This window comes from Leiobunum rupestre, chromosome 1, assembly GCF_980474605.1.
Source record: "Leiobunum rupestre chromosome 1, qqLeiRupe1.1.hap1, whole genome shotgun sequence".
Classification (NCBI taxonomy): Eukaryota; Metazoa; Arthropoda; class Arachnida; order Opiliones; family Sclerosomatidae; genus Leiobunum; species Leiobunum rupestre.
In genome coordinates, this window is record NC_143384.1 from 54,140,618 (window position 1) to 54,166,530 (window position 25,913).

The 25,913-nt window shown below is 35.1% G+C and overlaps 1 protein-coding gene across 1 annotated transcript; it reads left to right on the top strand.

The window, feature by feature from the left end:
* LOC149963256 (glucose dehydrogenase [FAD, quinone]-like) lies at positions 1 to 25,403 on the top strand. The gene is made up of 11 exons (XM_090165618.1): positions 1 to 20; positions 5,868 to 6,075; positions 12,230 to 12,432; positions 14,075 to 14,264; positions 17,755 to 17,886; positions 20,534 to 20,826; positions 21,010 to 21,166; positions 21,231 to 21,391; positions 23,574 to 23,751; positions 24,771 to 24,993; positions 25,066 to 25,403. Exons 2-11 carry the CDS (start codon positions 5,934 to 5,936, stop codon positions 25,205 to 25,207), a joined length of 1,821 nt encoding a protein of 606 aa, XP_090021744.1. The 5' UTR covers positions 1 to 20; positions 5,868 to 5,933; the 3' UTR covers positions 25,208 to 25,403.
* The last annotated feature ends 510 nt before the right edge of the window (positions 25,404 to 25,913 follow it).

The window sequence follows — 25,913 nt, forward strand, 5'->3', positions numbered from 1 at the left end:
GAGCATGGAAAAGTTTCAAGGTAGGCTAAAAATTGTTTGTCCTCAGTAATCCTTAATAATCTTATTTCTATTTCACATTAACACTAATTTAAGAAAACATTATGATTTTTGAACGGTTCTTTCATTGACTGTTTACTATTCTTTAAATTTGTTTAAGTGTCTCTTTTTAAATATCATTAAAATGTTATTGATTGAATTTATAGAAAATATCACGCGTCTCGTCTACTTCTTGTTCAGAAACTATTTTGAAAACTTTAGAGCCTCCAGTTTAAAATATCACGCGTCTCGTCTACTTCTTGTTCAGAAACTATTTTGAAAACTTTAGAGCCTCCAGTTTAAAACCACGATAGTGGTCCATAAATTTGCAGCCAAAATGATTTCGACCCGCATAGTAAGTCTCGCTCGCTTGTCAAACAAATATTTAATACCTTGGCTTAGGACTTCCTTACCTCCGCGAGAGGTTGGGTTTTTCGGGTGACCCGTGGTTTTGCATTCCCGCTCTCGCATCTAATCACTCCTATAATCTCTTGGTTCACTAGACACGTATAAGTGTTATTAGATGGGTTTTCCTCTAAATCGCGTCTTACTCTACAGGGTGTTTTAATATGATAGCCACAGGCATTTGCTCAAATACTATATTAACTAGAAATGTTAAATTTTCAGGATGTTCACTATCGGGGAAGGTTGTTGTTATTTGTTCAATTCAAGTAAATCGTGACATTTCTGACGGTTTTGGAATTTTTATTTTTTAACGCTAGGTGGTAGACGGAAACTGTCAATAATTAAGTTGTAGAGCAGACTAGAAAACCTTTAAGGAAAATGGTTTGATCGAGATCGGTTAATTTATCTTTGAGGTATTAAGTCATAAAAATAACGACTTGGTAGTAGGTGGCCAAACCTTTTCAAAACTAATTAAATAAAAATAAACCAATCTCAATTGTTACGTTGGTATGACTGCTTAAAATGAACGTTTTTTAAACAAATTGTTCCTTGACAGTGTTCTTCTACCACCTAGCGTTTAAAAAGAAATTTCCAAAACCGTGAAATATGTCATGATTTTGCTGAAATTTACAATAATAATAATAATCAGCTAGGCTAATACCCAAGGCACCACCATAGGCCTAAGTCATCATGCGACTTTTGAAGCCCTTAATTCAGGTGGCCAGGTTACAATGCGTAGGAGGGTGGTGGCAAGCCCTGCATGCCACGAGATCGAGCCAACAGCTCCCTACACTAACTATTACCGTTAACCTAGACAAGTTTTTATGGAAGGGGAAACCGAAGATCTCGGGGGAAAACCCCTTAAACCAGAGGGGAGAGAACTCGCAAACTCAACGCGGAAGGAGTTGTTCCGAGTTTTCACGCAGTGCCACAAGCTGGGATCGAACCCGGCTCCTCTTGCTGCGAGGCGAAAGTGCTAACCACTCCGCCACCCCAATTAAATTGTACATCCTGAAAATTTTTATTTTTAAGTAATATAGTTTTCGAGCAAAATGCCAGGGTCGATCAAATCAAAACACCCTGTATGCATCATATCGGCGCTATCTGCGGAACAGCTCCTGGAGGCCCGGCGAAGGTTAAAACCCGCTAAGATTAAAATAATGAAATGGGAATATTATAAAGTCATTATAAGATATTTTCCATGACGAGGTCGCCAAGTTTGAAAATAATCCTAAGCGGTGAAGGTGAGAGTTAAGTTTTCAAACATTTACATAACGTTTAAATAGAATCAGAAATCTAGGGCTTGCTATAAAACGCTTACAAAAAATTTGAAACATTTTCGTAATTGTTAACGAAAAGGTTTAGAAAATTTTAAAATATAAAAAAAGGTTTTCACTTGTTCTCAGTTCGGAACTCCTTAGGGTGGACACGTTTTAAGAAAATGTATATTTTTTCAGAGAGCAGATTTAGAAGCACTTTTTGTTTCAAAATTCAACTACTGATATATTCAAATAGTGAATTAATTATCAAGTTTTTCTTGGAAAGTAGCTTACCCCACATTACGCTTTAGCTTTTCAATATCAAAACAACTAAAATTCGCGAAAATGTATTTTAATGAAAAAACGCTTCGTGTATTTTTGTTTAATGAAAAAATATTTTTAAAACTTAGCACAAATTGATTTTCCAATAAACATTTTCGTCGAAATTTTGCTTTTTACGTAAAAACTAAATTTCCAAATAAATGACGAATCTAACTAAATTAAGCTTCAATAGAAGTGTTTATTTCTATATATAACCATGCTGTAATTTGGATATTTGCACAAGCAATAATTTTTCTTTATTCTACTGTGTACATTGCTTTGCTTAGAAATTGACCTAAAATACTTTACATTACGTTACTTTAAACAACGTTACCATACGTTACTATAAATAACGTAACATTACTTTACTATAATTAACGTTACGTTAAGTAAAGTTACATTACGTTACATTAAGTAAAGTTACATTGTTTCATTACATTATGTTACGTTAAATAACTTTCCATTACGTCACGTTAAATTTCTTTCCAGGACGTTACGTTACATTAAATTACGTTACTTTACGTTATATTGCGTCACTTTACGTTACATTACAATTTATAATGTTTTAAAGAATCCCCTAAACCCCTAGTTATACATCTACACTGTATAATCTCCCGTTTAAATACACAAAAAAAGCGCAGAAAAAACGTTAATTATATTCCACCTTCTTTTTCTTGAAGGCTAATTATATAAAAGAGTCGGATAAATTACTGTTTTCGTGCGACTTGCTGAAACCAGCGAATCAAACGATTAAATCTTGAAGGTGATCCACTGCGGATTCTAATTAGAGAACCAAAATTCTTGCAGGCAGGTTCAGCCATTCCGATAAAAACGTTTATTTACGACATCAGTGAATTTCGAATTGCAAATAAACAGAATTCGTTTATTATGATTGGGAAAAATTTATATTAGGTAAACATTTTATGTACGGTCAACTTTATGTATTTATATTTATATTTAATATATATATTTTTATCCATAAGCGTAAAGAGTTTTAAACAAATTAGTTTAATTTGGCATTTGGCATTTGGCAGCCCGATTGAATAGAAGTTTTGAAAGATTTCATTTTTGAAGTTGATAATAATTTTACACCGATTTGTGAACCTACGCTCGTTTTCGGTCGAGACGTCACAATCATGGGAGACCAACTTTTTAGAAATGTCGTAATCTTTCTATATCGCGTATTTTATTTTTAAATGAGGTTAACTTCAATTAGTTAGTAACCGATTAAATATGAAAGTGTCAGCTTGCGTGTATAAGTATCTCCTTTTTTTATAATAATAAAAAAATTCATCTCGGAGGTTTCATAAATAAGTGTTTTGAAATTTGACTATTATTTAATATCGAAGGTAATCCACTGATAATTCTTAGTTCTCATTCTGTTAAAATAAAATTGGTTAAAATATTTAAAGACATACCTTTTTCCTTTGGTGTTGTCAAAGTCAAATTATAGTATGTAGCCCAAGAGTATATATTTTAATACAGCGCAAAAATTAGAATAATTGAAATATATACACAAGTACAACCTTGATATCTTAAAACTGAGATTTCTGTTACATCGGATTCTCTTGTTTCAATCCTTCAAAGTTACGTTGATGTCAGGTCCGACCGGAAACACGTAAAGCGCTCAGTTCATTTTTATCGTAAATAAACCCTTGTTTAAAGAGGAATAACGGTATCTAATTTCTATTATGAATATTTTAAATATAACATAACTATATTTTGAAATATACACTCTTCTTGAAGGTCACCTTCGTTATTTTCCCGAAAATAACAAATTAGTAACTAAAAGGCGACACATCATTATAAAGAACCGCGAGAGATCTTCCGCATTTATTCATTTAATTTAAATAGGAACGTCTCTTTATTGAAATTCCGTCGATATCAGCAGCAACAAATCCGTGAAAAAACCACCGCTAAGTTCGAGACCTTCGAATGTTTTTGGGGCTGACATTCGAGACGTTAAAGTAAAATCGAGAGAGAGAAAATATTGAGTCAAAGAGAAAGAAGTACGGAGGGAACGTGCGTTATCCTTATCTTACTAAAAATTGGTTTTATTGGCGGGTTACCGACGCAAAGAAATATTTATCTAAGCCACGGACCATTGCAGTTTCCAGAATAAAAAGGTAATTCAATATATATTCAATTGTTTTTTGTTTCATTTCAAGACAACTCGATTTTATTTTATTTGAAATTGATTGTTCGAAGTTGAATTAATTAAATGATTCCGTGCTGCAGAACCCAATTTTTTTCAAAAATTTATATTTATTCGGTTAAATTTATTTTTATTGATTTTTATTACCTGATTTTCCTAATTATTGGATTTTAACCAAAACAGAAAATAAGAATCAATTTCTTTATTTTAGTTAATTTGGCGAAAAATTATTACCAAAATACTTGTTATTTGAAATTATTATTATTATTGTTATTCCGAAATTTATTTTCGTCTTTGGTCACTTTCGCATGTTGAAATATATTAAATAAATGTTTAAAAACAAAACCAAGAAATAATTATCTCGGCTATATCCAAGATTACATCTCACGACAGAATTAAATTTTAATGCCAGGGAAACTACACGTCGACCAAAATTGTAAAGTAACCTTCGGTTTTTTAATTTGAAATGAAAAACAAATCCAAAGCATGATGTATAATAATATAAATAATTTGGGTTTATTTAAATTTTAACCATAACGAAATTTGATGGTCGCTGCAACTATATACTATAATGGGCGTTTCCATTTGAGACAATACTACCTGCTATTTAGCCAGTCAGTATGTGATTAACAACCAGAGGCGTGGCCAGGGGGACCAGTCGAAACGTATGAGTGCCCCTTCAACGCACCAAAATGGTGCCTACGCCTCTGAAAGCTTGGATTAATTCATTTCGGGAATCAGGGCTTAGAATTTGGTCGTATGCCCACTTATTTTAATTTTTGACGATATTTTGGGATTCTGACTAGTAATAGCGCCGTAGTGGGCATTAATCTTCAACATTTCGGTTGATTTGGTGGATGATACGTCAATCAATACACCATTAGCTTCTAATCCATACGAAACGTCAGTCGATGGGTTATTCTCTAACTCTGGCTGCAATTGTATATTCTTTTCGAGCAGGGCCTCAAAGCGAGTTAGTTTTTGCACCATGGCTTCCTTTATACCGATGTCGCCATATCGTCCTTAACTCACTTAAAAGGTGAAACATAAATCAATCGATAAGGACTTTTTAATAAAGGACAGGATGATAAAGTTAATGTACAGGGTGGTTGAGTGGTGCTCTTTTGGGGATATTTACACTTGGTGCGCTTATTAATTTAATGTATAGGATTTATAAAACGAGTTCATGGATTTGGTTGTTAAAGCTTGGTGCGTTAGTTAAACGACGGCGTGATTAAGATGTTGTTTTCATGAGTAAAACAAACTTACGAAAAATTTCATCTTATGTTATAATAGTACGCTTATTAAAAATGTAATAGGTGATTAACAATAAGTTAAAATTGATTATAATATTTAAAATAGATTTCATACATCGGGAGGATTGTGTGTACTTAAATGTCTAAACAACCATTTAAGGAAAAACTTAACCATAAATATTAATATCTTAGTTTACGTAGCTATCCCCAAAACAAGCAGACAGCAGAAACGTTTTCTCAAACCTTAAGATCAACTAAATCTGTTATAAGCATGAAGCAGAAAAATAGAAATTAAAAATATCCTACAACCTAATTAATTTGAAATGAATAAAAACATTTTGTGGGCTCTGCAGAGGTATATTACCGCTTCCTAAATTGCTCTCGAACAATGCGATCGAACATTTCTGTAATGGCATAACCTTTTTTGATTTTCAGAAACAAAGAACTCTCATTATAACCTCACTTATTTATCTGAGCTGCTGGCCACTTTTACCAGTGACAATGGCGGAAATAAGATCAATGTTGGACCCTAGGTTGTTGTCGTTCTTGATGGCTTTCTTCTCAATAAATTTTTTGGGAACGGTGAAAAGAACCAGAGTGCAAACAACGAACGACATTGAACAAGAGTACGACTACGTTATCAGTAAGTTAATTTTCATTCAAGACAAAATGACTTGAATGGCTGAGTTTATCTTTGTCCAGTGGTGGCACCAGGATTTTAAAAAGTGTAGGCAAATGTTTTTGTCAAAAATAGGTCCCCGTATTTAATTTTTACAAACCAGTGGCGGATTAACGAAAAGGCTGAGTACGCTCAATCCTACGACCCTGGTGCTTGCCTAAAGATAGAGAGATCCGAGACGAGGCTTAAGGGATTAAGGTCATAGATGCCCTATTAAAGACCAAGCCTAGGAACCCAGGTTGTATTTAATCCGACACTGTTACGAAGAACAAATGGCCTCTCCTGGGGCCGAACACATTAACTCCCGGAACATTCTAAATATGATTTGTGGGTCCCCGCCGCCACTGCTTTTGTGCATGCGAAAATTAAGCGAATGGGCAGAACCATCATATTCGCATTTTTAAGAGATATTAAGAATGGCCGGTCAGCGCGATTTCCTATGGCTAAAATTAATACAGCCAAGCGCAGGAGAATCAATAGTCGGGTCGCTAAAAATTTTAAGACTTTATTTTAAGCGATTTTCATGCCCAAGATTCAGTATTGTGGATGCCTAGAGGGATTATTCTTACTGTCAACAATTATTGTCTGGCAGTACTACAATTAATTTTAATGTATCAGCGTTGGTGTACAGTACAGAGATACCCATACTGATTTGTTGCTACTGTCAACTTTAGCGAGAAACGTATTAGAATCCCGTAGATAAGAAACTTCATACTGTAATGAGTTAGTGTACCATTTTTGACATGGAAGGCCAACTGATCAGCTCGTATCCAGTTTCTCGGAAAAATGCAAAAATCAAATTTTGTCCGTCTTCGAGTTAACTTTGTTTTTCGCAAGTTACTCAAGAAATAAGAAACCATTTCTTATGGGAACTTTATTTAAATCTCATAATTTATACGTAATTAAGTATTTTTAACTTAAAATTATCATTATCGTAATTAATTTAATGGCAGTTTAATAGTAATTAACATTTTACCTGTTAAGCCTTTGCTTCGTAGGGAAAATTAGCCCGCAGAACCCGATCATATATTCTAGGTAAAAAATAACGTATTTAGATAATTTAGTAGTACCAGAAAGAATTTTGTGGAAAGTGAAAGTTAATTTTGTTTTATCTCTTCCATAAGTTTTTTTTACCAAGCTGATTTTTTACAGAGTTAAAAAAATTAATCATTGAATTTTAATTTACGTGTATCCATCTAGCATTGTTTAAATAATTTTGGGAATTTTAATTACAGTAATGAAGTATGGTAAATATTTGAATAATTTTTCATAACAATTAACGTTCTGGGCATTCAAACTTAATCCTCTATGACTCTATGTAAAGGCGTCTTAATTATTCAAAAGCTTAACGAGTGAGTAGACTGAAATTATTGTTATTTGAGGATCAGTTATCATCAGTAGTGTACGAGCCATACCGTTGTAAGGTAGTACAGCCAGAACAGGGCTGGAGAGACCCACCATTCAAGTACTGTTGATGAATGTTTGCCTTCGTGGCTATAAATTACACGTTTGCCTTCGTGAACTTGTGGCACTGGGTGAAATCTCCGAACAACTCCTTCTACGTTGAGTTTGCAAGTTCTCTCCCCACTGGTTTAAGGGGTTTTCCCCCGAGATCTTCGGTTTCCCCTTCCATAAATACTTGTTGAGGTTAACGGTAATAGTGAGTGTAGGGAGCTGTTGGCTCGCGTGGCGGCAGGGCTTGCCACCACCCTCCTACGCATTGTAACCCAGCAACCTGAATTTAAGGCTTTAAAAGTCGCTCAATGACTTAGGCCTAGGGTGGTGCCTTGGGTATTAGCCGAGCTGAATAATATAAATTACACTTTGCATCGATGAATATAAATAACACATCGTTGGTTTTTAATTTGAAAGCTCGGCAGAGTTGGAAAAGTAAACGATTCAAAGCTCTTCACAAATCATGCTATGCTACCCATAAACACTATCTCATCAAAGGTCTGTTTTTAATTGAGAGTTTTACCAAAATTAGCATATTTCACTTGCTTACTAGAACCAGTTATACACCTATTATCTTGTTATCTAAGTCTTAATGGGAAATTAAAACTTAATTTGACATAACCTATTATCATCATTATTTCCCAATGTTAAGTAAAATATTTAAAATAATATTCAATGTATTAAATTACATTCAATAATATTAAAATGTCTGTTCAAAATATTTAAAATTAAACCTATTTATTTTCTAACTTATGGCTTTTATTTTAAATTACTAATTTTAGGAAAAATATGCCCTGTGAGGCAGAGCAAAGGGACAGTTATTAAATAAAAAATGCTGTTATCAAAGCGGTTGGAAGGTTGATTTAAGGGGTAGTTGGGATCAATGAAGGCACAGATATTGGAAATGTTTTAGAATTAAAGAGATATTTTTTGGAATTATTTTAAAAAGCAAAATATATTTCTAAAATAATTTCCATAAATTTTTCCTCTCCTTTTATATATTTTAAAACCCTTTCCTTAAATTTGAGCCTTGAAACTGTAACAGTGAACTGAGAAACTTTTAAATTGCAAAGGACTACGTGTAAAATTACAGCATTTAAATTGCTGAAACTCATTATAGAAACTAATCTAGTAAAAAAGTCATCAATAAAAGAGATTTACAGTCAATTTAATCAAGAAAGTTAACCGAATAGGTGCAGTAATAGCCTCTATTTTCACAATAATAGCCGCCTAGAGTTAAATCTAGGCGGCTATGTCACAATCAACAGATGATATTCTCTACCTATAGAGAGAGCCTGCAAGTGCAAGGAGAGCCATGTGTCTTGTCCTTTAGCTTAGAAAAGATAAGTCAAGAATTTAATTTTATTAAAAAGACTTTCAAGAGACCCTCTAGTCAATTTAAAAAACGTAATTCAGTTGCCGTACATTGTGAACCCAAAGTTACGACTGAATGACTTAATTCAATTTGACTAGGTCTTTCTTGAAAGTCCCTTTAACCATTCAAACAGGTTACTGCAGTTTAACTGCACACATTTCATCAGGCCTTTCTAGAAAGAAATGTGGTCATTTTAATGTATGTAACTCAAATGTCACTCTTTTTTACAACCAGCGGGTACTTGACTTGTGAGGATCTTCAGTTTTTCATGATGCATGCCAAATTTAAATACTGATGTATGATTCTACTTTAAACATAAGTTTAAAATAATAAGTGGAGACTTGGATTGATAGAACTTATGTTAGTACATGTCTGTTTTATAAATTCATTAAGAGAATTAGCTTACATAGAAAGTTGCAAACTCTTTTAACCGTTTAATTTATTTATACAAAATTTTAATTTAACATATAAAACAGCATATTAATTAAGGTTATAATATTTGGCGAGTAGTAGTTTGAAACACAAAACTGCAGAATCCAGTTACGACAACATACCAGACATCTATACAGGGCTTCCACATTTGCTATCTAAAATTATCCTCTTGCGATAATTTCATTAAATGAAAAATCCCGTTTTTCGCGTTTTGACCTAGAAATTCCCATTTTTTTATATAGATATTGAGATTAATTCTGATAATTAATTCCACTTTAAGGTTTTATTTATTACAAAATTACTTACATTTGAATAGTTTTGCAAAAACATATCCTCAAAAGTTGCTTTGGATATTTAGATCGTGACTTTTATAATCACCCTTTATTAAATATCCATCGCTTTTCCCGTTTTCCCTCTTAAAGTGCATTATTCCCTTTTAGTGTTTTTAAAGGTTGAAAAATTCCAAAAAAAGGAAAAATTCCCCGCATATGGAAGCACTGCATCTATTGCATTGAAAATCAATGCCAGAAATAAGCGTTTCAAAAATATGGTGCCTTATTAAGCAAAATAGCTCAGCTCGTAGTTCGTCTTTTTATTTCGAATTTTTTATCCCACAGCCCTATTTTATATCCATGGCGGCCGATTTTAAAATTCATTTTAAATATTTCCATTTGAATATACGTAATTCTGAACTAAACACGCGTACTCCTTTACAATTTAAAATTTTCTCAGTTTACTGTTATAGTTTCAAGGCTCAAATTTAAGGAAAGGGTTTTAAAATATATAAAATTTATGGAAATTATTTTAGAAATATATTTTGCTTTTTAAAATAATTCCAAAAAATATCTCTTTCATTCTAAAACATTTCCAATATCTGTGCCTTCATTGATCCCATCTACCCCTTAAATCAACCTTCCAACTGCTTTGATAAAAGCATTTTTTTATTTAATTGTTAGAAGGTTCCACCAGTTCTTAGAACGACATAGCGTCTGCTTCAAATTATATGGGTTTTTGACGGCGAATTCGATCATACTAAGAAATTTGGCTAGTTTTTAAGAATATCCATTGAGCTTGCATGAAATTTTCGACTTAATATAAATATATATGTAGACAATACGTTATAGGATTCTTAAATTATATAGGTATATTATGGCGAGGAATTTTATTTGGCCCATTAACAAATAAATGAACCTAAAACAACTTTTAAGGGAAGTGGCGTTCCGTTTTTTAATGACCATATAAGAACATTACCCACCTTTTCCCCCAGTATTAAATCCACCTTTGGAATATTTACTACATTATTAATTGTTTATTAACATGGAAAATTAAGGGTTGGACTTCGAAATGACTTGGCGTAATTGCATATCCGAGGCTAATTAAAGTTAATTTATGCCATTTTTCAATTCTTACTACAAATCACAACAAGAGTTCCTGGTTATTTTCAAATCATATGATTTCTTAAATATTATTCTCAACCATGAGTCAAAAAAATTTAAAGCGAAAGATTATAATTTGAGGATCTTTACATTAAACCACAATTAATCATAAGACTTTAATTTGTCGATAAAAAAATTCAAATTACAACTTCTTGTAGAGCCGTGATTGGAAATGACTTAGCTTACGGATAAAAACTTCAAAAACATTAGATTTTAAAATACCAAGAACACATAAAAGTAAGAAAATAATAAAAGGTGGCACCATGAAGTAATATTTATCAATCTCAGAGAATTGACTGGCAACCCCTGGTGCCTACATTTTTATATAGTCATGGGAAATGGAGCCTCTAAATTATATATTATTCTGAAAATAAGTCACTATATTGGCTATAGTAGTGCCTTGGGTATTAGCCTAGCTGATTATTATTATTATTATTATTAAGCCTATCTGTATAACAGAATAGTAATAATCGTGACGTTATCTCGGAGGTCCAGCTCCGGCGCAAAGGTAGGCGCTCACATTTCTTCCTCTTCAGAGAGTGGAGGAGAGAACCACCTTAATCTGGTCAGCACAGGTCGAGGGGTTACCCGGGCGTGAAACGTGGATGAATTCCGAACTGGATTCACAGGTCTGGCCTATTATAACAGACAATTTCGCCCGTTGAGACGATTCGTGGGCATCACGGTGTATTTTGTTCCCCGACACTAGAGGGGGAGGGGAAACGCCAACAGCGCGTGCTCTAGAAAACTAATTATTCTATTGAAATTGAAAAAATCAACTATTAAATTGGGACTTAAACTAAAATAATGTTGCTTAACAATGGAAATTAACTGTAGTTGGCTTCATTGACTAGTCAATCTATTCCGGGGACCAACCATCCGGACATTTTTTGACCACTAAGTCACTAGTCGACTTGGTCTCCAGGTGATGCCTTGAGTATTATCCATATTATTATTAATAATTTTCTAACTTGGGAACCGAGGGGTTCTGGATCTAAGAGAGAGAGAGAGAGACATTTTTTTTATAATCAGCTACTACCCAAGGCACAACCTTAGGTCATATAGAAACTTTCAATGCCTTTTATTCAGGTGACCAGGTTACAATGCTTAATACGGAAGTGGATAGTCATTCATGTCACTCGAGCCAGCATCTCCCTACACCCTCTTTAACCGTTAAACTGAACAAGTTTTTGAGGAAAGTGGAAACCGCAGAACTCGTTAGAAAACAACTTTAGCCAGTGGGGAGTTAACTTGATAAATAAACGCAGATGAAGTGGTTTTGAGTTTTCCCCCAGTGCCACAAGCTGGTATAGAACCCGGCTCCTGCTTGTGCGAAGCGAATGTGCGAATCTGCTCTGGCATCTCAAGTTTTATTCAAGTGTCGATTTCCTATTCACTCTAAGTTTTCTCTCTTTCGCAGTAGGGGCTGGTTCAGCGGGAGCTACCCTGGCATATCGACTGTCAGAGGACACCAAAATGCGGATCCTCGTTCTGGAAGCAGGAGGACAATCCAACATCTTCAACGAAATTCCGATGGCGGCCGGAGAGTTGGCGCAGTCTTCGGAGGACTGGGGCTATTGGACCGAACCGCAGAAGTACGCTTGCCAAGGATTGCAGGGAAAGGTTATTCACGCCTTATTTACTGTCAAGAATAGATTCAAATTAACAGATAATATTTGGACTATACCCGTTCGTCAAATAAAAGCAAAAACCACGTAACGCAAATTACGTGCATTTTGCTTTAAAGAATTGTTTAATCTCCTAGATTAAATCTGATACAAAAAACACTGTCTTTATCTCAAATATTAGCTAATGTATGAACCTTTTTTTGTAATGAGCGTGCTTTCGCTTTGTCCTACCTTTTCAAAATAACCAAAATAATATTTTCCAAAATGTCCGCTGATGAGTTTCGTGGATTTCTATTTAAATGACGGGCTCGTCTCGTGCTTCCTTTAGGCCTAGCCCCGTATAATACTTTCCTCATTTTCCCGATTATAGAGGATGACACCCTGCATGCTTCTTCTTCGTGTAGGTGGAGATTAACTGCCGGGAACCACGGAAAAAGAGGAAATAGAGGCGCTCAAATATTCTCTGTAAGCTTCAATACGTTTTCCACATAGTAGCAAAACAGAAGCTTTGAGAAATTTAGAGGAAAAATAGGAAATTAATCATGTAAAACTCCGTACCTTAGATTCGAATTCTGAGAGCCTTCAGATTTGACGATTCTGTAACGAAGCTAGTACCCACTTCCGGCTCGTGACCCCAGCTTCCATCGGTAGCTGTATTGCCCTATCACGGCCAATTTTGATGACGTGCTGTTGCGCTTAACAGCGTATCATCAAAGTTGACGAAGCTTTTATTTGTAGTTGATAACCATAGTAACTATGGAGCTTATTTTTTCTGAGTCTGAGAGGAAGCATTGGCTAAACGCTATTGCCTACGTACAAGGCAGTTATTTCGAATTTCAAGTACGAGGTTAATATTATATTTTGTCTTATAAGATCCAAATATAAGAAAATAGAAATTTAAGAGAATTTGTTTAACTTATTGGCGAAGCGAGTGAAGAATTCTAATTGGATCGAATTAATTTTGATTTGACGTAATTTGCTGGAAATGTTTTCCAATTTTGAAGATTTTGGTTAAAGTCTTATTCTACGTTATTGCAATAAAAATTAGGAAAAGAATCTTAACGTAGTTAAGTGTGTTCACCGTGCATTCAAAAGCGGTGCTTATCTACCCGTAATCAAGATAGCCAAGTACTTAGATTTGACCGCTAACATTTGACCATCAAGATGACAATTGGCACACAGGTAGTTCTGAGCTTAACTAAAACACGCTTAAAGTAATCTCTTCTAGAGGATGAGCTTACGATGTCATATTGGTAAATGGTTGTCGTGAATGCCTTCCTTTGTAGAATCCAGGATGATGTCCAAAACCTTATGAAATATGAGTGCATAATCCACCTTCCACCGTAATTGACGTGTTTTAAAAATTTTGACCAAAATTTGGATCCTTTTAGACAGTAAGCAACTATGGAGTTAAATAAATAAATAAATAATACTCAGCTAGGGTAATACCCAAGGCACTACCTGAGGACTTAGTCATCAAGCGACTTTTAAAGTCATTAATCTAGGTGGCCACGTCCTTTAGTTTAGCATTAAAAAGACACTAATTTGGAAGCGAAATCTTAGAAAAACGTTTTCCCACGAAATAGCTCTTACTAAGTCTCCATCAATTTATATTGATGTGAAGTTACTTATTTCAGAGAAGTTACTGGCCTCGGGGGAAGGTTCTGGGAGGATCGTCGAACCTGAACTTCATGGTCTACCTGAGAGGAAACCGACGCGATTACGACCACTGGGAGAGTCTCGGCTGCGACGGATGGGGATGGGAAGACGTCTTCCCTTACTTCTTGAAGTCGGAAGATAACAAGAACATTCAGGATATGGCAGACAGTAAATTATAAACCAATTATAATAATAATGGCTCTTGGATTCCCAAAACATACATGTTGGTTTCGAAACCCTTAATGGATACGTTAAACTGTTAAGCGAAAACAAACGATAGACCGATTCACAAATAGGTCCATTCCGAAAGTCTGTTAATAAGTATGTCTTTCCCCATTACCTTGTAAAGACTCACTTCCTCTAAGTTGTTTACCCTTGGGCTTGGGAAGTAGAGTAAGTGAGTATTTTTTAAATTGATCCAATAATTACAGGGAATCAATTAGTAACATATACTAAAAGGAACATGTTGGCAAGCTTGCCAAAATATACCTCTCCTTGGAAGGATTTGCCTGAAAATAAATAAAACCAATGTAACCACATTAATGAAAAGTATCACACATTTAAAGCCGATAAGAAAACACGTAAAATAAATTATGAAGTTACGAGTTAAGTATGCAAAACAAAACAAGAAGCAAAAACCTTACCATTTACAAAGCACAGAAAGCCAGTAAATAGTAAGTAATATACTATAGATACAGATACTTCATGGTTTAAAATGTAGTATCTGTCTCTATATTGTATTACTTACTATTTACTAGTTTAAACTAACCATGGTTAAATTTTGAACCCAAAGCCCCTTGACTAAACGACAGCTCGTATATCAATAAACGTTAAACCAACGCCACCACATTAATACAACTATATCTACAGTACCGCCTAGAACAAAGTTCACTAAGCGAGCACTCGCTTAAAGCGAAGCGGGGATCTGGCAGCAACCCTAGCTCATGGTTCCCCCCTTAAGCGCCGCTTTAAGCGAGCGCTCGCTTAGTGAACTTTGATCTAGGCGGTACTGTAAGTCGAAAACAAAACCCGTCAAAAAATAGAAAATACTAACTAAGTGGACCACTAACAGGTTCTACCCTTTAACCATCTTATCTCTGCTGACTGCTCTAAAACAATATTTGACCTTTAAAATTTCATACGTAAAAAATGTAGACTTTAAAAAGTATTAATATACTCTTCCGCTAAGCTGAATTTATAATTTTCAATGAAGCGTAACATATATCGGTGGCTCTGTGGTAGAACGTCTTCTTGCCATACAGGAGGACTCAGGTTCGAATCCCGCTCGATGCAATTGCAATTTGAAACTAAAACGATTTCCGTGAACAATTGGTGGAAACTCTGCCATTTAGACGTAACCCTCAGCACTCGGTCCGTCCCTAAACTAACTAACTGCCATAGCACTAACTCAACATTCCCACACTACACATTAATATTACAATAACAAACTTTTCAATAAAACTGAGTTGAAACCGTCGCGACGGTGAGCGTTAACGAAAACAACACCCGCACCCAACCCAACCGAAAATTTATCCGTTAACGCTCACCGTCACACGGTGGTTTGGCCACCCTTTAAACTGCAAACACGGATTTTCGACTTTGCCCCTGTAACGCTTTCGCAGCCCACACACAGACAGAGACACGGTGATTGTAAAACCCTTAGTAGGGGACTTTGTCCCTACGGAGAGGTAAAAAGGTTTAATACGTTTATTTATAATTAAAATTTTAAAAACTAAATTTTACTTATAAATAAATTTAAAAAACACAAAGTGGACTTTTTTCCATTTAGTAAATTTTTATGTATAAGTGCTGCCACCGCCTTTATTACAATTAGTGAGATCGAAGGTCATAAAAAAACACGAGATGGTGAAAAAAATGCATTTTTGGAGAGAAAGTATCACATGGGTTTATTCAGAAAAATTACTTCTTACCCTTTTTAAACTACGTTTTATCATATTTAAAATTCAGCTTCAGAAAACTACGAGAAAATTACAAAAACTATTTAATAGCATCAAGCTATTTAACTCATGAATATGCAACTCTATCATTAGCCACGGTATACTCTGAGAGAACGTGGGGCGGAGCCTATTTTCGAGCCATACGAGTGATTTACTTTTTTAAGCCAATAAGAACGAATTCGGAAATTGTCATTATAGCGCCAGATAGTTTACAAGAGCAAAAATGCCGCGAAATGACTTCTCACGGACGGCACACGTTACTTTGTTAAATATTAAGATTTCCAGTTATAAATCTTTCTAGAAAAAAAATATAAAATGAAAAGGAATGTTACTCCTATATTTTGAAAGCGATGCTATCGAGTGCCTGTGAGATTTTTAACAATTTAAACATACAAACTATCTCTGAAAAGCTAAGCCTCAGTGAAACTTTGGAAGAAAACCTGAGTCAATGTTTGCCATTTTAATATTAAATAATAAATGCTCTGTTATAATTTTATTTTAATAAAAACTATTCTAATAATAATATTAAATAGATAGATCTATTTATTTAAATATATTAATGATAAATACTGCAAAAAGGAAACATCACCATAACGCGTCATTTTAGGAACTAACGCTTCGACTGCTTGTAAATAACAGCCGAGTTCTACTTCGACTACGTCACTATATATTGGCTCCGCTCCACGCGTCGCCGGAGGTGACCTAAGGTATTCCAGTTGAATATTCATAGGTTAAATAGATTCATGGTTTTATACAAAAACTATAAACCTAAGTTTCACTTAGGATATATTCGACTTACAAAGAAACGTGAAAACAATTGTGGTTTTTAATTTTTAATTTCACATTGTTGTCTCATTAAAAAAACTAGTATAATAGTCAACCCATAATCAGTCTGTCATCATCTTGAAATCGCAGTAGGTCAATTATCGTTGTAATCTATCACTGGTTAAGTAATCAGAAAAATGGCCTTTTGAAAGAAATAATTAAAAATAATCCTAGAGTATTTTAACATTAGACTGACTCATTTCTTATCTCGATTTAACTTTCTTTTAAGTATATTACAATTAAAAGATCATAACTGCAATTACTGGATCATTACTGTTATTACGGGATAATTACTCTAATTACAGAAACATTACTGTAATAACCCGATCATCACTAAAATTACGGAATCATAACTATAATTACCATATCATTACTGTATATACCGAATCTTTTTTCTAATAACAGGATCATTACTGTTAGAACTGGATCATAACTGTTATAACCGGATAATTACTGACATTATTACTGGATCATAACTGTATTTATTGGATCATTTCTGTAATTACTGGGTCATTTCTGTAATTAATGGATCCTTACTGTAATAACTGGATTATTACTGGATCATTACTGAATTACTTGATCATTACTGTAATTACTGGATCATTAGTGAATTACTCGATCATTACTGAATCACTGTATCATTACTGAATTACTTGATCATTACTATAATTACTGGTTTTTGTCATTTTCCTAAAAATGCTGTTATATAAACTTGTTTGAGTTTGGTGATCAGGTAGCCAAATGAGAACTGGTAATCTCCTCGACTATAAAGTATCACTTAATTCTGGCAGCATTGCAGTTTCGGCTGGATCCAAGACAACTATCTAGTAATTTAGTTTCCAAACCAGGAATAATTTGAAGTATCGTTTTGCAAGATTATCACGCCACTGGTGGACCCCTGACTGTGGCTCGACCACACTTCAGCTCTAAAGTCGGCGACGCTGTTCTGGAAGCGGCCAAAATTATGGGATACCCAGTTGAAGACCAAAATGGAATTAACCAAACTGGTAAAATTCATTGAATAAGAACTTTTTACATGCAAATCCTGTAGTGATATAGAAGGTGTCTGGAATTGGTCTGATTGGGCATCTTTCTCAAAAACTACACGAGTAGGATGAAGTAGTTGTAGAGAGTTATCTAAAATGTACCGTAAACCTATTTTCATTTAAAAAATCAAATTTTTCACGAATAGTAGGGGATAAAAACCAAGCTCATCATAGAAGGCAATAGTTTTAAGAATCTTGCATGTAAATTTCAGAAACGGCTTAAATGGTTAGTTTTTTAAACAAAAGGATATTTTTATTAATCCAAATTAAAAAAATTACAAGTGAGGTTTTAAGATTCCTCCATTAGCCGCGATACACGGATACAGTTTTCGGGAATGATTCGTTGTCGTTCATCTTCGATGCTCGCAACATGCGTCTCGGTAACTCGTTTTTGGTGAACCCCACAAAAAAAGTCAACCGGCTTTAGGTCGAAAGACATTGGAGGCCATTGAACGGGACCATTTCGTGGTTATTTTGTTCATTAAAACAATTGGAACGAAATTGGCCAATAACTCGATTCCGTGCAAACCTGCCCAAACATTTTGTCTAAATTGTTCTTGGTGATGTTCCCATTTATTCCAATTTTACCTTCTCCCAAAGTTATCAGTTCTCCCAAAAACATGGTGTCCCATTTGTCCCAATTCCATTTCTCCGAACCGGAGTTCATTTAACCCAAAAATATGTATTCCCATTTTTCCCAACGATCAAGTTTCCCAAAAATATGGATTCCCCTTTCTCCCAATCATTATTTTCCAAATATATGGTAATTGCGCGGTTTTAGATCTCATCTAAACAAAGTAAGTTTACCGTTTTGTGAATATGTGAATTGACTTGGCGTTAGGTTAGGTTAGGTGAGGTTAGGTTAGATTAGGTTAGTAGGCATATCCTAATTGTAGTACTATAAAGAATTACTTGGACTTATTTCATGTAATATATATTTTTATGGTAGGTTGAAATAAAACTTAGATTCATGTTTATACCAAGTGTAATTTTGGGACAAATGGGATTTGGGATAACTATTTTGGGACAAATGGGATTGGGACAAATAGGATTGGGATAAATGGGATTGGGAGACATGGGAATTGGGATAAATTGCAATTGGGAGAACTATTTTGGGCGAAATGGGGGTAAACCGATGGTGAGGGAAACTTCAGTATGGATTATCATCACTAAACATGTGGTTATTTAGGCTGTTGAAAGGCCCATCTCTCGCAAAGGAACAATCGTCGATCAACAGAAGTTGATTGAGGAAATTCGGGTTCTCATCAGACATGATCATTAGCCAATTACACAAATAATATCAAAGTTGCGTATCTCCGGTGGATGGTTGCTCGAAACGGATGGAAGTGAAGATTACGAAGAGTGTTCTACACGTAGTGCCTTGACAAACCAAGATCGTCAATTTAGTCTCTAACGCTTGGGGATACGCAGTAAAGTAAGCCACAACGGGGTCTTCCATGCTGAGGTTTTAACGACCTGCTCCACAGAACCTAGAATTGACGTCCCCATTGTCATTGAAGTCTGGAACAGCTCCAAGAATGGTGTTCGTGGTTTCGTCTCCTGTCAGGATAGCGAGTTCTAGACAAATCACAAACTCGATGGGCATTACGATCTGCATCTCCGTAATACAACTCTTGCATAAAAGCGCGCTGTTCAAGAGAACAAAAAAGCATAATTGATAAAACTAAAAAACTTTAGAGAATGGTTATAAAACGGAAATAATTCGCTTTAAATACTTCTTTAAAACCGACTTTCGTAGAAAAGCAAAAGGAAATGCTTTATTAGTAGGCATAATAATGAAAAAAATTAGACCTCATAAACGTAAAAAATATAATAATTGATAATACTCAAAATCGTTAGAGAATGTTTATAAATCGGAAGTATTTTGCTTTAAATACTAATTTAAAGTAGACTTTAGGATAATAACAAAAGGAAATGTAGTAGGCATTAGTAGGCATAATAATTTAAGAAATGACATCTCAGCTAGTAGGCTTCTCACATTACCGTACAAACATATAAAAACTAGTGACTCCTATGACGAGCTTGTTTTCTCATAGTATCTCTGTCAAAAATTAATGTTTTTCAAATAAAACCCACTTAATTGTACATTTTCGATAATTATCTACAAATTTCCCTTCGAAAGTTTTCATCTAGCATTTTCCGGCCAGAAAATAAATTTTTGAAAAACGTGAAAGTGTTTTCGATTGTTCTGAAAATTTTATTGAAAAGCGTTCCCATATTAAAATTTCACTACTCTACCTCTTTAAGGTTTTGAGAAAAATGCAGTCAGCGGAATTCTGGACACCCGGTATGTGGACATGAAAGCTGTCTTTGTTTGAATTGCGGATCCAACATCTTAGTTCCGCATGAATATTGCAGTTAACTTTTGAACATATAATTGTCAAAATTCTATAATTAGAACGTGATATTATAAATGGAACCTGAACTAAAACTAAACCTAAGATGAAAATTGTCACTGAACCTTTCTCCTGTTAACCAAAACTCTAAAAATTATAATTAAACCTTCACAAATGCATTGCAAATCGTGGCTATAGTGTAAATCCAGAAATAATAAGAACAATTTCACAAGTGGGTACGTTTATTTCAGGTTTCAATAGAGTTCAAGGAACAATCCGCAACGGTTTCCGGTGCAGCACAGCGGTAGCTTTTATGCAACCGGCCAGCAACCGGCCCAACGTGGATGTCGTCATCAAAGCCTTCACCACCAAAATCCTGTTCAACGACAAGAAGGAAGCCTTCGCTGTGCAGTTCGACCACGGCGGCCGAAACCGGACCGTCCGAGCCCGGCGCGAAGTCCTCCTTTCGGCGGGATCCATCAACTCGCCTCAGCTGCTCATGCTGTCCGGCATTGGCCCCAAAGAACATTTACAGAAACATGACGTAAATAATTATCTTCTTATTTTGGTTAGTTGTAAGAGTCAGAATAAATTAGACCAACGTTGGATTTGTACTGTCATAAATGGCCATGGCCATATGAGAAATAGCCATTGAAAAATTAAAATAACATTAATAAATAAAAAATAAAATAAAAAAATAATATAAAATTTTATTTTTCAACACCAGATAAAGGTTCTTGTGGACTCGCCTGGTGTTGGAGAAAACCTTCAAGATCATATAAGTACCACTCTCGATTTCACCGTAAAGGAAAAAGGATATTCGTTGGTGTCTGATATGGTGTACGATTTTGACACAGTCGAAAATTTCTTCCACAACGGCTCGGGTATATTCAAATAACGACAAACGTCATGTGAAATCCTTGAAAAACCTATTTCTCTTTGGGTCAGGTCCTTTGGGACTTCTAGGCGGTGTGGAAATTACGGGATTCATCAAGACTAAGTACGCTAACCACAGCGACGACTGGCCAGATGTAGAGTATCATATCCTCCCCTTTTCAGTAGCGACCTTTCCAGAAGTCTTGAACAAATTCTTGGCCATAGATCAAAAGGTGAGATGAACCAGAATGACATTCGAGTAACATTAGAAGATTATCTTTCGAGAGAAGCATACATCTACAGTAGGTCAAAAATGAGAAACGTAAACCCTCACAGGCTCGAAGCAGTTTTCATTAGGAGCTAATTTTACGCCAAAACCATGGAATTATTACTTTTACTAGCCAAGTAAAAGATTTAAATTACACTGCAAAAGGAATATGTATTAATTAATTAATAATTTTATATCTGTAATTAATTTAGAACAACTCGCTATATGATGAATTTTGGCCCAAACATTTTGAAAAATCAGCGGAAGCCTGGGAAGTTACATATTTAACGCCAAAGCCACGGTATTATTACTAGCCATGTAAAACATTAAATTATCACCGTTATAGTAGAAGAGCTAGACTCGCTTCATGATTAATTTCGCCCAAAACTATGTTTTCTTCTAAACCACATGTTGAAAAATCAGGGGAAGCCTGGGAAGTTACATATCTAATAAACCTTAGCTAGAAAAGGCGATGTATACTTCTCTTAAAAAATATATTATACACTTCTGGTACCATGTATAAAATACGAAGACTTAAGATGAGGTGACCTTCAATCAAAAATTTCTTAGCTCATATATAAGGAATAATATTTCTTATACGCTCTAAAACAGGGGTGGGCAACCTTATCAGCTCAAGGGCCAAATTTGAAAATTCTAAATATGTCTCGGGCAGCAAGTTTAAAATTTCAATTCGTCTCTTACCAAAATAACACCCTTCTGTCAAATTTTTCCCGCGTTCTTTCGAAGAATAAGAATTTTTTGGCGCACGGTACTATACCGCGGACACTGCCTTCTTTAATACTCCTCTTATATTAGAGAAGCCAGTTCTGCGGAGGTAACTATAGACTAAGAATCTAAAGGGACTCACTGTTCCCAATATTTAGACAGGGTAGGCAAGGCCTAAACCGGAAGGCTTACCGAGGTACATCAGCCGCTTTGAAGTGCCTCAATAATTATGTTCAACTACCACTACGATGATCTTACTATCTTAGTCGGGGCTTAGGCAACAGTATGTGCAAGAAAGTCAGATTAGGCTTAATTTAATAAATAGTTTTAAGTTAAGAAATGAAATGAATTACCGGGAATATGATTTAAAACCTCAGCCATATGCGAGTTACTGGTAATTTTTACTAACACAGTTTAATTACCATTACTAAAACGTTTATAGAACCAATTTCAAAAATAAAAGGTCTAAAACATACTAAGCCTTATCATTCAACCGACAAGAGCGGTGCCTTTTTTGTCAAAATTGAACGTGAACGCTACAGCTTTTCTACGAAATTACGTCATCATTTACCCTAAGATTCTTGGTACATGAGGTAGCATAGTAGCACACAGAGAAGCAGTCGACGCTATAAAAAGTTTACCAAACACGTTGAAAATAAGGATTTTTTAAATTACCAAGAGCGAAAATTAAACGTTACGATGCTGTTGTTTTCTCGAAGGGAATGAGTACATTAAAAAATGCGCACTACATTAGAACATCGGAATTCAAAATATCTTAAAGTTAAACGACGGCCGCAGATACAAATAATAATTTATTTAAAATTTTCATGATTTGAAACACGGCGGGCTGCGTGTTCGCCATCCCTGCTCTATTAGCTCGTTCTATGAAATCGGAGCAAAACCGGCCAAACATTTCACAAAGACTATTCGACTAAGTTTGTGGGGTTAGTAATTTTCTCTATTCTTTGGATTCCTAACTTAACCTTATTTTCGGTCTTTGTGAGGGCCAGACATATTATATTTTTGGAGGTAATTTAAGCCATTTTTAAGACCCACCACAGGTTTTAAATATAAATTATTTTATCTCCGTCAAAAATCTGGCCAATATTTCACACACCTCGTACTCCAAAGAGGGAAAACACACTTATTTGATTTTATAGAACAGTGTATTTTGTACGAGTACGTAAGTTTTCTTTTCAAATACTAAAATTTTCTCAACGATTAAACATTGTGCAGCCTTTGAAATCCAATATCTCGACCCAGTCGTTGAAGTTTCAAAAGGTTTGTCACTGAAATGTGTAATTACCAAATAATACCTTTCTGACTTAAAAATGCGACGATCTTTCAATCTTATTTGCTTTTCGCTTGAGCAACCAACTACAACCTGATAAGTATGCTTAATACGCCACATTTTCATGCAGGTATATAACAAGTACTTCGCTCCATACAGTAACAAGAAGGCCTTCTCGATGTTCCCGTTGACTCTGAGGCCGGGCAGCAGAGGTTTCATCAGACTGCGCTCCAAGGACCCATACGCCTACCCCAAAATCGACCCACGCTACTATTCGGATCCGCAGGACGTCGCCATCGCCGTGGACGGTGAGTTACAATGACGGTACCAAAAATCTTAAAAGCTAATATATAGCTGCTACTATAGCTCCAATTTTCATGATTTCCGGAAATCGTACCGGAATGTGTTTCTGCCTTAGGACAGAAAGAAAGGATTAGAGGCGTTGTTTTTCATTCGAGAATAGAACCACCTAAAAACATGCAGGCTAGCAATTATATTTAAATTTAAAAAAATATTTTAAAAGCGCTTCAGTGTTTGTGTTTTATTCGTAAAAAGAAAACACGTTTTTAGGGCTGTGCGAGTACTCGAACCTCATCGATTACTCGACATTTTTTGAGGTCGAGTACTCAAACTCAACCTCAAATAAGTAATGGAAAAATACTCGTCAACTATCGAGTACCCAAAAATGTATATTGTATTGTTATTTTACTATTAATTACTATAATTAGGCTAGTAGCCTAGTATACTAGTCATTTTTATCCCACTATTCACCATAAAGTTACTAAATTTGTGTAAACTGTGGTTCATTAAAATGAAAGGAATTTTTTCAGCATTTAAAGTTAGTTGAAAATAATATTATAATATTTAGAATTAAAATCATTATGTGGATTTGCTCTTGCAATGACCTTGAAAACACGGCTACTATTATAAGTGTTAGCCCTCACACTTTAAATCCAATCAGCTTTCATCCGATTAGAGATCGGCGTAACAGATAAATTAACTGTCAAAATTTCAATTAAACATAAAAATTGCGGTTAACCGTTTATCCATGGATAGAAACGATTTAATATGGGAAAAAGCCAAAAATAACTGATTATTTGTTGGATAATTTTAGTTTATGGATATTATCCAAATAAACGGAAAATTTATATCCAAACGCCGACCTCTACATTCGATCTAGTTTGATGAATAAGTAGACGATAAATCAAAGGTTTAAAACAATTAAATTAAACCAACTAAACGAATGAAGTTCGTCAGAAAAAACTTGAGAATTAGAGTAGAGCACCAAATTATCAAATTCTAATTTTTAAACTGGCTCTCGACGCAGCCGTGAAAATGACGTTAAAAATGACGAAAACGGCACCGTTCGAGAGGATCGGAGCGAAGCCATTCGAGATTCCTCTGCCCGGATGCGACCAGTTCCAGATGTGGAGCGACCCTTACATCGAGTGCCTGGTGCGCTCGCTGACCTTCACCGTGTACCATCCGGTGGGCACGTGTAAAATGGGAGCCCAAACGGATCCAATGGCGGTTGTGGATACCGAACTCAGGTACATTTGAACATGTCCTGTAATTTCTAATTATCATTGATATAAATCTTAAATTTTATCTTTCGAGTGCAGAGTTCGAGGAGTGAAGAAGTTGCGAGTGGTGGACGCCTCGATAATGCCCGTCATCACCTCCAGCAACACGAACGCCCCCGTGATCATGATCGCCGAGAAAACCGCCGACCTGATCAAAAGGTTTAGAAAGGACGGAATATAATCAAAGAAACCCCGTTATAAGGCTATACTGACTTTTCAATTTCACTAATTTCGCGAGCGTGTCCTTGGAAATAGGGCTGGAAAAATTCCAGAATACGATTGGTGGAATCTGCTACGAAAAAGTTCCAAACGTTTTCATACGCGGGGTTGGCCCTTCAAAAACTATTTTCACAATTTAATAAATTTTATTTCAATTCTATATTACTTTATGTCGAAAAGAATATTTTTCACAGATCGAAAGTTTGGAGATTATATTTTTTGGCCTTCAAGTTGTCCAAAAATACGTTGATTAATTCGACCCAATTAATAAGCCAAGAAGTGTAAAGAAAACTCCCACTTTTAGGTAGCTGATACAAGAATATACAGTGGGCTAAGCAAATATGAACCATGAACGGATAAACAAATACCCACAACAGAATGAACTAGGTTACGCTCAAAACCCACTGTGAATTGTGCGCAAATCGTTTTTCTCCGGTTGTTTTATATTTCTAAAAAATCAACACAGCATATTTCCCAATTCAAATAGCCAATCAGAGACGCCGAAATATGAGCTTAAGCGCCCCCCGCGGAATGGCCTTGATACTAGGAAAGTCCCAAATAATGATTTGGCCATTTTGATTTTAAATATTTTTAGATATTTTAAGGTTTGACTTTCCATACCTAGTTATTAGTTGTCTAAAAATGTCATTTTACATCTTTACATCTCC

Bases quoted from the DNA above. Each gene is read 5' to 3' on its own strand.
- LOC149963256 (XM_090165618.1), top strand. From the start codon at position 5,934: ATGGCGGAAATAAGATCAATGTTGGACCCTAGGTTGTTGTCGTTCTTG. The intron at 6,076-12,229 runs GTAAGTTAATTT...TCTCTTTCGCAG, and splicing joins AGAGTACGACTACGTTATCA to TAGGGGCTGGTTCAGCGGGA. The intron at 24,994-25,065 runs GTACATTTGAAC...TTTCGAGTGCAG, and splicing joins GTTGTGGATACCGAACTCAG to AGTTCGAGGAGTGAAGAAGT.